This window comes from Podarcis liolepis, assembly GCF_965112155.1.
Source record: "Podarcis liolepis genome assembly, chromosome: 7".
NCBI lineage: Eukaryota > Metazoa > Chordata > Lepidosauria > Squamata > Lacertidae > Podarcis > Podarcis liolepis.
The window spans coordinates 57,904,743-57,919,311 of record NC_139561.1 but is presented as its reverse complement, the minus strand read 5'-3'; the positions used below and the strand labels follow the sequence as shown (position 1 = coordinate 57,919,311).

The window sequence follows — 14,569 nt, the reverse complement described above, 5'->3', positions numbered from 1 at the left end:
ACATGTGGAACTGCCACTGATCTTTATGGACCTATGGATTTTTACAGTGGGTTCCCTCCAAAGTGACTAAAATCACAGATCACATCCTTACAATGAATTGCAGCTCAGAAGCCATGGATCCTGCAATGTGTCGTGTCATGGACGCTCAGAAATTTTATACGGGATACTCCTGGAAGTCATCATGCGCACAAACTGAGCAATAAAACCCATTACATGGAGCTGCCATAGTGCAAAAATGTGAATCCAGATCATGGATCCTCTGGAATTTTTATAGGGAAATCCTACAGAACAACTGTCCACTTCTTAACACACCCAGATCAGAATATTGCAGCACAAAACCCCACCACAGATTTAGGGATTCACTGCCCTGCAAAACAAAAATCCAAGCCATAGATCCTTGTGAATTTATGTGATTTTTATATGTCCCCCCCCCACAAACCATGATGAAATTAGAGATTCTATCCACATACAGTACTAAACTCTGAAAAATCACAGCTGCTGTGAAGCAGAGAACTATGGGAGGTGTCTACTGTAGTAATAAGTAGCTTGTTTCAGTAATGGAAGGATTTATTCTGAGGCAACTGAACTTTCCCCCCTCTCCCCCGTAATCTGTTTGAGGGCTCCCTACCCTCTGGAACAGAACTAGGATAGGCATGCTGCAAAGGGGTGAGAAAGGAAAGGGGGAAATTCTATTGCTGAAGTGTAAATCCTTGCACTAATGGAACCGCTTTTGAGGTTTTTTCTACAAGCGGCATATAAATTTTATGAAATAAAAAAATTCACTCACTGAGTAACTCATTTGCAATTGAGTTAAAATTTCCGTTCCCTTCTCATTTACTCTGTATTCAATTCCATATTTTGGGCAGACAGTTAATGTAACAAAAAAAATCAAAAATAGTGTGTTTTAAACTCATTGGGTGTTACTCAGTGCAAATTAAAATATTTAGGCACATATATATTCAGAAATATGAACAGTTTATTTTGAAACAACAATAAACCTGTTTGGCAAAACAATAAATAGGTGGAAATGAGAGAATTATACTATATTGGACATTTTGGCTATTACTAAAACGATCATTCTCCCCAAATTAACAGATCCCCCTTACTGCTACATGCAAGAGGTAAAGCGTGTCAACTTACAGAATCACTTCTATGACAACAAAGGAGGGATTTTTACTTTGCTTCAGCATTCATCAAACAAAAGCAAGGATGCCCTCTAGTGAGCATTTACAACAGCACAACTCATCAGGTAGGTAGACCTCAGTAGCATCCTTAAAAGAACCAAGGGACCATTTGGGGCACACTTATGGACGTGACCTGCCCTTGCATAACTCAGAATATCAATAAGAGAATCAGAGAATCCTGGAGTTGAAAGCAACCAGCAGCCCTCCTGCCCCTCCACACTCCCAAATTCTTATCAGGATGGTCCCCCATCCCTGCAGAACTAATTTGAGGGTAAAGGGAGAGGAGGGGGAAGTTTCTCCTCTCCCTTGCCCTCCTGGTGCACAACCCTTGCCGGAGGGTTAGGGTTCTTTAAACCATACTGCAACCATTCTGAAGCCTGGGGGCTTCTCACCTGAGATTCCCAACCTTCACATTTCACTACACATTTTCATAGGGGTGTTTTAGTGTTTGGGAGGAAGGGCAGGATAAAGATGGCGCAAGCAATGGAAGTCTATTATGCACCTGCAGAGTCATTCCCACTTCGCAAATAGAAAGGGAATGGGGAAGAGAAGGGAGTGTAAATTCTTGTTAAGTTTTAACAAGAATGCTCATCATTTTCCCAGCTTCCTCTTGTTCTGCAACAGGGCTAGAACCGTGTTGTTTTTCTAAAACTTTTGCTCAAGCTACTCAATTCTTGAATTAGAAGTTACAGTTTTATGTTCTGAGCTTTGCTTTCCAGACCTCCCTGGTCATAAAAACTGCTGAAAGGGAAATTGTCAGAGCGACAATCTGCAACCTTCATTAATTTAATGTTGGCTGGAAAGAAATCAGCGCTTTGACATCTCCTTCCCAAGGCATCAGACAAGCTTTCACACATGGTTAAGCAAGGGGGAAAGGATTTTTTTTTTATTCCAAAAAGTAATAAATGCAAATGCTATCAAACAACAGTTGCGTAACCTGTACATCTGCTAGACAGGGGAAGTTTGCTTCAAAAGCCCAGCCAGGGCAAGAACAGAAGGCAACCTGTGCTGTTGGGAGGAAGAGAGCGGAGGAGGGCCTAGTTCTCTGTAGGGAAAATGGCAAGCATCAGCCTTCCCCCTCAGCTTGGTGCCCTCTAGCTGTTTTGGACTACAACTCCCATCATCTCTGACCATCAGTTATGCTGGCTGGGGCTGATGGAAGTTGCAGACCAAAGCAGCAGGAGACACATCAACAGACATCATCTTCCTCAGAGGCTGTCTCCATGCCAACAGTCTCCTGACTAACATTGCAAGAGTCTCAGGAACTGGTGCTACTCTGGGGGACGGAGAAGACTCAGTTTATGGTCAGCACGTCGCTCTGGATCTCGTGGCTCAGCTGGGTTTGGAGATCGCTCAGTTTCTTCTTCAAGCCAGACAACGCAGAGAGGACGATGGTCTCAGGACGCAGGGAGCCACAGGACTCTACGTTGTAGTAAAACCTGAGAGGATAAAGAGGCCAGAGAGGTCTTCAGAGAGAGATGCTCTTTGCTCGAACCCCAGCACACAGTAAGGGAAACTCAAGAGAACTATCTTCATGACACTGCTTATTAAAAGGATGCACTGCAACTCAGTTGTTTGTGAATGTCTAAAAGTGCTTCAGTTTTCCATGGAGGCTGATGACACTCACTCGCCAGGGAAGAAGAGGTGCTCTGGGTTATGCTGGGAATGTATACACAGACCACTAGTCCCAGCTCAGCGTTGTCCAAAATAGACTGGAAGCAGCTCTCCAGGATTTAAGATAAAGGACATTCCTGGTCCTATCTAGAGAAGAACCTGGGACCTATTGCATGCAAATTAGGTTCTCCTCCACTGAGCTATGGCTATAACACAATATTCAACATACAGATCATAGATATATGTAGAGAAAGTGGATAGAGAAAAGCTTTACTCCTTCTCTTGTAACAATAGAACTTAGGGACATCCAATGAAGCCGAATTTTTGGAAGATTCAGGATAAAAGAGAATACTTCTTCACACAGCACAAACTTAAACTGTGGAATTTGCTGTTACAAGATGTAGTGGGCAAAATAATGTCACACATACACACACATCCAGGTGCTGGTAAGATATCAAATGCCTCACCTCTCTGGCTTTCCATTGGGATCATATGGAGCCTGGGCTTCATCTTCATCAATTTCAGAGTATTCACTCTTTGGCCTACAATAGAGACATAACATTGCCAGAAATTTTGAATCCATAAGGAGAAAACAAACTACCCCTCAGCCCATAAATATTGGGAAAAATAGGGGAAAATGCAATACCAAATTTGTTCAGCACATTTTATTGATTTAACCTCTCTCACCTTGACTGCAAACAGAAATGACAGATCAGGGCAACCAGCAGGAGGGCAGACTCCCACCCCCATTTTGGGGCATCTTTGTGCGGATGTGTAAAAATTTAATCCACAGGGCTTGCCAATCTCTGTTCCTTCCACATAATGTTAGATGTAAAGTTCGCAATATACCCTAAACAGTTTGCTTTTATTTAAACTAGAGATACAATGGGGAGGAAGAGTTTGATTTGTGTTTTAAGAAGAACTTGTTACTCCCTACAACAGTTTGAGAACTGAATCACAAAAAATTGCACCTCTCCAAATTTTGTGATGCAGTTCTTGAACCAAAATCCATGTACAGTAATGCATTTATTAGCATAAAGTGTGCATAAAAATGCACATTAGTACAGTAGTCCCTAAACTTCCGCCACCCCCTCACAGACAACTTGAAAATGCTGAAGGTCTTGGCAGACCACTCAATGATCTTCCCGCCCGTTTTAGCAATTGTAATGTGCTGCGCCAGATAATGTATGATATTTCATTGTGTTTTTACAAACATGTTATGAACCACCTGAATGAGGTGGTCCCAGTTTGAGAAACTGGGACATTGCCTGGGAAAAGATGTGAATTAGGTGTTAAAATGCTGGGGAACATTCTTCAGAACTTTTTTTTTTAAATAAACAATGTAGAAATCTGGTCAACTGAATTTAAGAGTGAAAAAACAAGAAATAGAAGTTGACAACTTTGTGTCTTCCCCACTTGAAATGCCTCTGTATGGAAACCCACCATTCCTCTGGTTTAGGGTAGACAGTGTGTCGCAGGGCGTTATCTGGGTCGTACTCAAAAGCCACTCCTGCTGTGGGGTTCCACTTGGCGTGCTCCTTGCCAAACCCCTTCTTGGCATACGCTCGCAGCCTCAGCTCCTGGCCTTTCCGTAACTTGACAATTAGGATGTCTAGAAGAACACAGAGATACACTGGTGAAGAGGTGTAAAACAGCTGTGATGCTTTGTACCTTCAAAATCACCTCTCACCAGAAGCCCAAACGGGGGTGTAGTAACATGGGGCTGCTGGGGCAGGGATCTTGGCATCTAGTTCAAGGACACTCCCTCAATACCAACAGTTGTGCTGCTCACACAAAGGTGGGCGGGGACCTACATGGACCATCTCTCATCCCATGTTGAGTAACACATGTGTATTAATGCCTATAGAGCCCTTGGGCCTCAAAGGCTATGTGACTGGATACAATTCAGGAAGAATTAAACAAAGAAGTCTAGTTTGATCAGAGAATCCAGCTCTGTTCAGGCATGATTCCTGGATGGGGTATCCCATCTTCATGTTTCCCTACTCATATATGTGCATATGGATGCTGGGAATGGAGCTCCCCCTCCCTACACCTTACACAAGTTGATTCTCATGTAACAGACCTTCTCTTAAAATGAGTTTTCCATAATGTGCAGATGAGTATGTCTAAAGAAAACAAACACAACAGATGAAGATGTCTAAAGAAAACATGCACAATTGTACCTGCAACCCTTTGGGAGGCTAGGGGCTCAAACCTGCCATCTAAAGGCAACTCTCACCAGAAGCCAAAATATGGGTGCATTGTGGTGGACTTCTCATAGGTATCCATACATATTACACAACCTGGTACAGCATCAGTTGCATCAAAGGATGGCTCCATAGAGATACAATACAATCACATGGCTAACTCTGCCTGTAGATTGCCTTTGGCTTGGGTACCTACCATCCTGTTCAACGTAGTCATTAGGGTCATTATCTCTGCTCCTGGATGTCACCTGTGTGGAGCAAAGAGAGAAGAGGTCATGGGAAGACAGTTTGCATCTTCTGAATTTAAAAACTGAGTTCCTCGCTTAAACACAAGGCCTGCAGAGTTGGATCAGAATACCACTTGATCCCAATCTGCTTTTCTCCCACCCTGACTTAGGAGCATAGGAAGCTTCCTTATAATGAGGGAGAGTATTGGTCTAACTCAATATTGTCTACACTGACTGGCAGAAGCTCTCCAGGCTTTCAGACCTCTCCAGGGTTCTTTCCTAGCCCTACCTAGAGATACGCTGGGGGTTGAACCAGGGGCCTTCTGCAAGCAAAGCAGGTGCTCTACCACCAAGTTAGAGCCCTGGTGTATAAGACATCAGGTGTCATATACATGCAAGTCCTGCTGTCCACCTGCTCTGCAAAAACTCACTTATCTGCACATAAAGAATTATGCCCAAAGCTCATTAAAAACAGCAGATTCAGATATCTGAACACTGGGAGTTTGCTCGCTTCCTTATTTCCTTGCATATTTGTGCTTTGCTGGTGGGTGGCAGCCATTTTGGGGAAGAAACCATGCAGGGAGGGAGGGAAGGAGGAAGTAAGCAAGATCAAATGAATCAGAAAGCAGGAGACATTGGACAAATCAGTTTTTTTCCCTTTGTTGGCTGGCTACAACCATTTCAGGAAGTAACGATTGAAAAATGGAGAGAGATTGGAAAAAATCCAGATTAGAAATATTGACATAGGAAATAATGGAAATCATGGACTAGTTATGCAAATGGCCACCAAATGAATGGAAACAGCATGTACAGTATTTGGGGGTACCTTTGAGGCATTGTCCTCTCTTATTCCTGCACTGGAGCTTTCCTACATTACTTCACTTTTATTTGTACAAAAAAAGACAATTAAGAGACTTTGCAGAGATAGAGCAGGAACTCTGTACAGACCGGTATAACTCGGGGGTTGTTGGAGATGAGGTCACGTGATGTGACGTGGCGGGTCTGGTCTTCATTGCATCGGACATCGAGCGTGAACTCCACCGAGCACTCAGGACAAAATTCATCACAGGTGCAATCCTGAAGGGAGGGGAAGAAAAGCAGGACAGGATGGTCCAACTGTAACTCGAAACATCTCCCATCAGTGATGCTGCTGCTCTCCCACCCCAAGAACTAGAACACAGGACCCTGAAGTGGATCAGAGCCAACGGCCCATCTAGTCCAGCATCCTGTTCCTACTTGTGGCTGACCAGATGTTTATGGGAAGATGCAAGCTGCCCAAGAAGGCAACAGACCTCTCTTGTTCACGATTCCCAGAAAATGATCATTTAGCGAAATGGGAAGTGGGCAGAACCATGTGCACCAGTTTCCTTGGAGGAAAGTTGGGATATAAATGTACTACTAATAAGAAGAAAAATGGCGTGGAAATGAACTTGTCAGATATGTTAGCTTGACACAACATGGTCTAATTTTGCCACAAACTAAGCAACCAATGGCCGAGGTCATCTAATTTTGCTGCAAATTTTGCGCAAGCAAATCAGGATGACTGTTTGATATACTAGTTGTCTGCAAGTAAACAAGGAATTAGAAACAAGACACTCCTGGATCCTTTCTGGCTTCCTGAAGGATACTATGCCCTGGTGGCCAACAAAGGAAGAAAAGAGATGTGAAGGAAGTGGTCCACGAGAGGCCCCTTTGAAGTGGTGAGGGAGATCTTTGGCCCTCTGTCTCCAACTCCCTTTCCACAGTGATCCTCCAAGAAATCTAGTTTGCTGACTAGGGTCAAGACTCACCCGAGAATACTGCAGCTTATCAACAACATCATCACTGGTAAGTGGGATCAAACCTAAGAAGGAAATGAGTGAAAACAGCCATGTGAGGGTTGGAAGGCAGCCAGCCAGTCAGCATCAACAAACAGAGTTTCCTGTTCAAATTTCAGACACCAGAATAACTTTTGTGGCTCACAGTATCCCAGAGGTAAAAAAAGAAATAGCCCCAAAGACTGGAGTGGGTGGGAAACAAACCTCAACAAGGTACTGAAGAAACATCAGATGGAACTTAATAAAATAGTGAAATGTCCAATACATCTCATTATTTTATTAAACTTTGGGGCTTGTCTCTTTTTGGGGAAATATCACAGTATCCAAAGGGGGGGTTGGTGGGGAGAGGATAGAAGAGAAAAAACCCCCCACAAAGATGCAGGAGAAACTTAAGAGCCCATTTAGCTGTATGGAAAAACTGGCACACCAAACCAGCCCTTCCAAACCCTGCACTCATTCCTCATTTCTCTCATTTTTCACTCTTAATTGTATAATAACGACAGGCTGGTGGTATTCTAAAACTGGGAATCTGTTGGCTTATATGGATGAAAGATTTCTATGAAAATATGAGCTATTAACAGGGCTTGAGCTACAAGCAAATCTACAGAAATTACGTACAGCCTGATCAATATATGTCAGGTCTTACTCATATACCACCTGAAACCTTGGGGAAGGCAAGCTGCTCAACCCTTAATTTGATGACTAACGGCCACTCAAATCAGTATAGCAAGATATCGGAGATCCCTAAAGACTGCTTTTATGGAGATTTGATCAACAACTTTGGGAATGAGCACTTATGAAAAAGCTAATTCAAGTCATGCAAGAGAAAAAGGAAAACGATCTGATAACTTTTATGCAGTTTGGTTTAAATGTATTGTTTTTGCAACAATTAAAATGCACAGGGATTTATGGAGGGACACTTTTAATTCCTTTTGCTGAAGTATTGTTATGATTTCTAAATAACAAAACATCGTGCCTCTCTTCCTTGTTTCTTTATGTACCTTATTGTATCTCATTGATTATATGTGGAAAATAGTTTTTTTAAAAAGATGCAAGAGAAAGAGGCAATGGGATGATGAGAGTTCAGTTCAACATTTGGAGGGCATCACGTTGGTGAACTGTGCAACTGCTGTACAATGTTTAAAAAGTTTGGGTGCTTTATAAGTGATAAGTAAAAAACAACAGGCACATGAATCTCATGAAGTGGACTCTGGACCGCAAAAGCTTCTACCATAATACACTTGCTAGTCTTTAAGACACTACAAGACTTGCTGCACCACAGGCTAATGCTGCCCCTCTTTAAAGAGTAATGAGGGGTTGTATTTTTTGTTTTCCTTCATTCCATCTTCTACGTACTCACCCAGCCTGTGTGCAATGAACTCATCATGGAGTACAGAGGAGTTGGCGTCTATCTGGACCCAGTCTATGGCTGCAAACAAGACAGTAAGAACCCAAAATGAGAAAATACTTTTTCACCCATCAACGGTAAGAGAATGTGGACTCTGAGGCACATCTACACTTCAAACTAGGCTTCTCCCCTGGTGCTCTCCATATGTTTCAATTACAATTTCTGTCAGCTCCAGACAGTACAGCTACATGATGCTGGGGCTGATGGGAGTTGTGTGGTCTATGACAAACCTAAATTGGTTTGGTTGTAAAGAGTGGCCCCCAAGTTCCTTTGAGAACTGCAGACTGGGGGCGATGCTGAAAATTTTCTGCTAGAGACCTGGAATTTCCTTAGAGGACTACAGTTCTGGAGGGCCTTGAGAGAAGCCTTGGCAGTCCACTTTAGTATAGAGCTGAAAACTTCAACGCTATTAGAGAAGCATGCAAAAGCACAACTTTTTGTAAGTAATACATTCAAATCTAGGTTACTGACCAGGATGAATAATATTTTTTCTTCTTTCCTTGCAAGAGAGCTTGAAAATTGGGGTCTTGGTGGACCACTTAAATCCCCCCTTCAGAGCAGGCATAATCAAAAACAGTGCTGTGTTTTGAAGACCACTAAGAGGCCCCAGACCAAGCTCTGGAAAAGAACCCCTTTTAATTGTATTCTTTGGGGTGGGGGAGTTAATTAGCACACTTCACCAGTCCCATAATGTGAAAATCATGGTCCCTAAGCCAGGACTTTGCTAGCCTGTTTGATAAATCCAACCCTGGGAAAAACTGCCTCAATCTCCAGTGTCAGGGAAGGGGGAAATCAAGTGCAAGGAAGGCCCAGTCCAGATATCTCAACCTTTCTGAGGACTACCTGAGTGCAGCTTGTGGACCACAATATCTGAAATAGGACAGAAACACATTGTGTGTGTATGATGCATGTGCATGTGCACCAGCATCTTTGATCAGCCTAGCAATATAATTATCTTGCAAGAAGAGACAAAATATAAAATGGGGAAATACCTATGATGGGAACTTCAGCAATGAAGACTCTCCTGATGGAATTTGCTACTCTAGAATAGAAAAAACAACAGTTTTTATACAATCTGAATTGTATTTCTGAACCACGTGTGTGAAGTTATGAGCCCCCTTCTCAGCTCGTGCTTTGAGAACTATTTCTGAAGTGCCTTGGGTGCAATCTCCCTCTAAAACTCTGCTATGGATCAGAGCCCTGAGACAAGGCAGTCAGGGCAAAGGAACCACAACCAGGCCATGGAGGGGATCTTGCAAGAGACTCATATTTCAATGCAACAGAGAAGCAGAGGGTGGGGGCAGTTTGAAGAGAAAAACCACAAGTTGTGTTGAGGAAAAGTGGTCTTTTAAGAGTCAGTGGCACAGTGTAGACTTAATGGGAAATGACTGGGCCAATTTCAGAGGAAACCAATAGTCCTTTCCTGCTTGGTATTTTAGGGATGTGTGCATGTGTTTCTAAGTGTTATCTGCCCAAAGTGCTACCCTCCAGAGTCTTCCTCATCCAGGGCTTATGCATGCATATGATCACTAATGTGCCCAATAGTACAGACTTTGCTATGTTACACATAGCAGCTGCTGACAGATTCATTCTGAACTGATTTTAATATTCTATAGAACAATTACATAGAGAGAGTTATAGTTAGAGTTGTTAATAGTTCCTACAGATATTGTTAGCATCTCTTTAACCAGAAGAACAAGCACTTGCATTGCCAAGCATCCTGTTCTCAGTGGCCAACCAGATGCCCCAAACAGAAACCCACAAACAGGACCAGAACACAGCAGCCCTCTCCCCTCCTGTAGTTTCCAGCAACTGGTATTCAGAAGCATTGCTGCAGAGCATAGCCACTGCAGGTAGCAGCCATCAACAACCCTATCCTCTACAAATCTATCTTCTTTGAAAGTCATCCAAGTTGGTGGCCATTGCTGCCTCCTGTGGGAGTTTAACTATGCGCTTGCATGAAGGACTTTCCTTCATCCGTCCAACATTCAGCATCACTGAATGTCCACAAGTTCTAGTGTTATGTGGAGGAGGGATCTCCCTCTACGGCATATATAACTTTATAAACTTCCATCATGTCCTGGCCTTCCTCACCTTTTCTCTAACCTAAAAAGCCCCATAATGCTGTAACCTGTTGAATGTGGGATAACCTCAGGGCAGATAAATGACTTTTTCACACAGCACAGTTAAACAGTGGCATTCTCTCCCACAAGACATGGTGAGGGCCAGCAGTTTGGATGGCTTTAACATTCATGGGGTCTATGACCAGGGCCGGATTTAGGTTTGATGAGGCCCTAAGCTACTGAAGGTAACGGGGCCCTTTATATATCCAGCTGTCTTTTGTCAACAACAAATTGTCGCTGTTTTTTGTGTTGAATACATGCTATATGGTAATTTATGGACCTAATCTAATAGGTATCTAAAGCCATTTGCACAGATCAAAATATGTATTTTATCAAAGCTTTTATCAAAGTCCAGTTTTTCCCCCTTTAATTTTTTTGGGGGCCCCCAAGAGAGTGGGGCCCTAAGCTATAGCTTGTTTAGCTTTTACGTAAATCCGGCACTGTGAATCCACGGCTACTACCCCCAACATCCACGCGCTGCCCGTCCCCCCCCGCCCGCCCGCATGGGAGGCCAGAGCCCCCTGAATCCTGAACATCCCAAGGCGGAGAAGAGTGCTGTCTCTGGGCCTGCTCTCGGGCTTCCCAATGGGGGATGTGGCTGCTAGACCAGCTGCGCCCCACTGCGTTTTGAGCCCCCAAAGCTCTTCTCTCTTCGATGTGCATGCAGTGAGTTGAGAGCGGGGGGTTCAAGGCGCGCGGCGGATCGGTAGTAGCGCGGCCCGAGAGGAACCCGCCCGTGGGAGGCTTGCGGAGGCCCCGACCCCACGCCCGTAGCCCCCGCCTCTCCTCACGCCAGGTCGGTGTTCTCGATGATGAACTTGACGTTCTCGTCGCTGAGCTCCGTGATGCGCACCGTCGGCTGGTTGGCGTAAGGCATGGCGGGGCCGCCCGGCAGAAGCACCAGGACCTGGAGGAGGAGCGGGGACAATTCTTCCGCGCCTCCTGCCTGGGAGAGGCGCAGCCCAGCGCCGGCTCACGGTTCCTTGCTCGCCCCCCAGCGACCCGGAGGACCCGGCCTGGGCGGCTGCCTCGTGGTCGCTGCTCTCTGCTTCCCTCTGTGGCTCTGGTGGGCCTTGGTCTGAGCTTTGCTCTCCGCCGCAAGCCAGGGGATGTTTCCCTCGCCTGGATACGTGGAGTTGTGGTTGTTCCTGCTGCTTCTCCTCCTTCATCTGCACATGGGACACAAACTCTGTCAATAATCACGTTGGCTGCGTATTATAAGGACCTTTGAGTGCTTCAGTTGTTGTTGCCCTCATATTTATATCCCGCCTTTCCTCCCAGTGCGGCTTGCATTAAAAGCATCACACAATAAAACACAATTAGGGTAAGAAAGCATAGTGCACAACTTTGCTATAATTTTGTTTCCTCCAGATACATATAGTACCACAATGTGTAGAATGACCCTGAAGGACTCCTGAGAAAGGGGAGGGAACTGGAGGGGAATATATGCTCTGTGCAAATGACTGTGAACTCGTGCTTGTTTTGTGAATCTATCGCACTTGCTCCTTCTGCCACCCCGGATGGCAGAATAAAGCTTTTTCTCTGAAACTATTCCTTGAGTCAAAATAAAAAAATTCCTTCCAGTAGCACCTTAAAGACCAACTAAGTTAGTTCTTGGTATGAGCTTTCGTGTGCATGCACACTTCTTCAGATACACTGAAGTATCATACCAAGAACTAACTTAGTTGGTCTTTAAGGTGCTACTGGAAGGAATTTTTTTATTTTGACTATGGCAGACCAACACGGCTACCTATCTGTAACTATTCCTTGAGTGTCTGTTGACTCCCATTTCCCCGTCCCGGGCGCAAAGCTCTTCTCACCCAAGGCTAAAAAGGCTACAACCCAAGACCTTGTGACTGGTCTAAGCACTTGTTGCCTTTCATAGCTAGAAAGCTTCAAAGGGTATCTTGTGCATCGCTATTTATTCAACAAAGAATGGAGGTGGTTTTACCACGATGAAGTGGACTGTGGCCTTGAAACCATAATGAATTTGTTTCAGTGCAATCATATATTCTGAGTCTACAGTACTCAGAAGCCCCAGTAAGGTTACTTTACTTTGCCTGTATACAGGATACACTCCAAAGTTGGGCATCTTTTTTAGGACCAGCCTAATATAAAAATTGATAAAATATATGCGCTTAAGATTGCAGCCTTAATATTTGCCTTAATATTTGAGATACCACTGCAAGACTGAATGCAATAAATCCTTGCTCTATGCGGTGGGGTGCTGAGCCTTCTGATAAAAAACATTTCAATATATTTTACTGCTTTTTCTTTATCATTCTGGTTTATTTTGTACATTTTAATGCTAAGGGCATTCCTTGATTTGTTACTACTCTTTTTATATCACCTGTTTGAAAGGTAGCTTATCATAAATCTATAAAATAAAACATTTCCGTTTTAAGCTCGTATTTGATTGATGAATGCAGCAGGAGCATCTTTGTGGGGGAGGGAAAATAACTGCTCTCCTCCCCAAATCTCCGGGTTGTAGTAAGAGATACGAAGCTCTTGGGGCCTCCTGTCTCCATGGCAACCAAGCCCGGCTAGTAGTGATTGCAACCGGCGGGAGCGTGGCTGCCTCGCCTTCGCTCACATCCGGGTATTTTCGACAGCCGCTGACCCTCCCTCCACTTCCCGCGGTCGTGAAAGAGGCTGCTTTCCGGACCCACTCTAAGCAGTGGAACAAGTCTTACGCCCCCGAGCTATTTATTTAACAACAACAAAAAAATTTGTCCGCTGTTCTTAGTGCCTTCTTATATTTAGCGTGGAAATAAGGCGGCCGCGGTGGCTGCTGGGAGAAGCCGGGCTCTCCTCCAATCAGAGCTCGCGGCGCGGAGCAGAACAGCGTTGACGTGACGGGCTCGCGGCGGACCGAGGAAGCGGAGCGAGAACGGTAAGAAGCCCTTTGGCTGGGGGATGGCGGGGAGCGGACGCAGCTGAGGGGAGCTTTAAACCTTAGCCTCCCTCACGCGTGTCTCTGCCCGGCACGCGTTTACAGCCCCTTTTTTCCTTCCTCTGCCGTAGGCCCTAGTACCCGGATGTGCCGCCTTCCACCCTTCCCGCCCCGCTTTAAGGTGCCGAACACCATTAAAACCAGGGCAGAAGGGGCCGCTTGACCCAGCCTCCTGCTTCCAAACAGCGGTCGCTCACTAGATAGCGTGGGGCGAGGGTTTCCCCTTCCTGCTTATCCCCAACACCATGCAGAAACTGTGCGGAGCCAGACTGCCTCTGCACCTGGAGGCTCTATTTTGAAATCATTGGCTAACAGCAGCAGATGACCCTCTTCTTCCTGCTCTGTGGATTTGTCACTCAAACCACTTGGGCTGCAGACCTACACACCTTTAACTGGAAGTACGGCCCGTTGAGCTTACTTCTGAGTAGACATGCAAAGGACTGTGCAGTCACCGGTAATCGTCGCCTTGGATTTTTCTAAACCTCTCCTAAAGCTGCCAGTTCTGCCCCTAAAAGGTTCCGTGTTAAATCGACGGTTCTTCCAGATAAAGTAGGTGATGGAAGAGGCCTCGCCTGAGACCAGGATGAGCCACTACCAGCACGAAGCTAGATAAGCCCAATGGTCTTGAGTCTGTATGAGTGAGGTTTTGTATGTTCACATGGCTATAGTTAGATACAACAAATTCTTTAAAGCAGAAGTTGTGTGCTTTGTCTTGTCGCTCCTAAATCTACTGTGGATCAGTTGGTGATCCCCAAGTTCTAATATTAAGGGAAGGCAATATATTTATTTTCTGTCCATCCATATCACATCACCCATAGCGTTATCAACCTCTAGCATATTCTTCCAGAATTGCCTTCTTTTGCTCAAACACTTAAACAAAATAATAGAGGGGTTGTTCGCTTTCTTGAGGAAAGGTTTTTCTTTCTCTGCATCTGTCCAACTTTACTGTAGCCTTCTTCAGGTGTGTTAATAAAGTTAATGTTAATTAAGTGTGGTGGGGAGGAGCTCCAGGGACAGTCCTGTTAGCACTGCCTCC

The 14,569-nt window shown here is 44.7% G+C and overlaps 2 protein-coding genes across 4 annotated transcripts in view; one reads left to right on the top strand and one right to left on the bottom strand.

Annotated features, from left to right (window-relative positions):
• Positions 1 to 958: 958 nt before the first annotated feature.
• POLR2C (RNA polymerase II subunit C) lies at positions 959 to 13,558 on the bottom strand. Of its 3 annotated transcripts, none has more exons than XM_083511525.1 (10): positions 12,392 to 13,558; positions 11,372 to 11,994; positions 9,450 to 9,499; positions 8,410 to 8,478; positions 7,023 to 7,075; positions 6,181 to 6,309; positions 5,202 to 5,253; positions 4,242 to 4,410; positions 3,266 to 3,340; positions 959 to 2,623 (listed from the first exon to the last, which is right to left on the bottom strand). In XM_083511525.1, the coding sequence occupies exons 2-10, from the start codon at positions 11,455 to 11,457 to the stop codon at positions 2,479 to 2,481; spliced, it is 828 nt and encodes a 275-aa protein (XP_083367651.1). In that variant the 5' UTR covers positions 11,458 to 11,994; positions 12,392 to 13,558; the 3' UTR covers positions 959 to 2,478. The 3 variants fall into 3 exon arrangements, with proteins under 3 accessions (XP_083367651.1, XP_083367652.1, XP_083367650.1); XM_083511526.1 differs by having other exon boundaries at positions 11,372 to 11,749; positions 13,250 to 13,359; XM_083511524.1 differs by having other exon boundaries at positions 11,372 to 11,749; positions 12,931 to 13,046.
• The window catches only part of NUP93 (nucleoporin 93), a 73,758-nt gene continuing 72,526 nt past the window's right edge, over positions 13,338 to 14,569 (top strand). Inside the window, exon 1 of the mRNA XM_083511460.1 lies at positions 13,338 to 13,473. The gene's annotated coding sequence lies outside the window, so the exon portion shown is untranslated. The remainder of the gene's footprint in view (positions 13,474 to 14,569) is intronic.

What these genes read in the sequence shown, in the direction of transcription:
- POLR2C (XM_083511525.1), bottom strand. Translation starts at nt 11,457, where the DNA reads ATGCCTTACGCCAACCAGCCGACGGTGCGCATCACGGAGCTCAGCGAC. An exon ending in ATAAGCTGCAGTATTCTCGG is followed by an intron (nt 6,310 to 7,022) that starts GTGAGTCTTGAC and finishes CCCTCCCTTCAG; the next exon opens with GATTGCACCTGTGATGAATT. An exon ending in ACAACCCCCGAGTTATACCG is followed by an intron (nt 5,254 to 6,180) that starts GTCTGTACAGAG and finishes TGCTCCACACAG; the next exon opens with GTGACATCCAGGAGCAGAGA.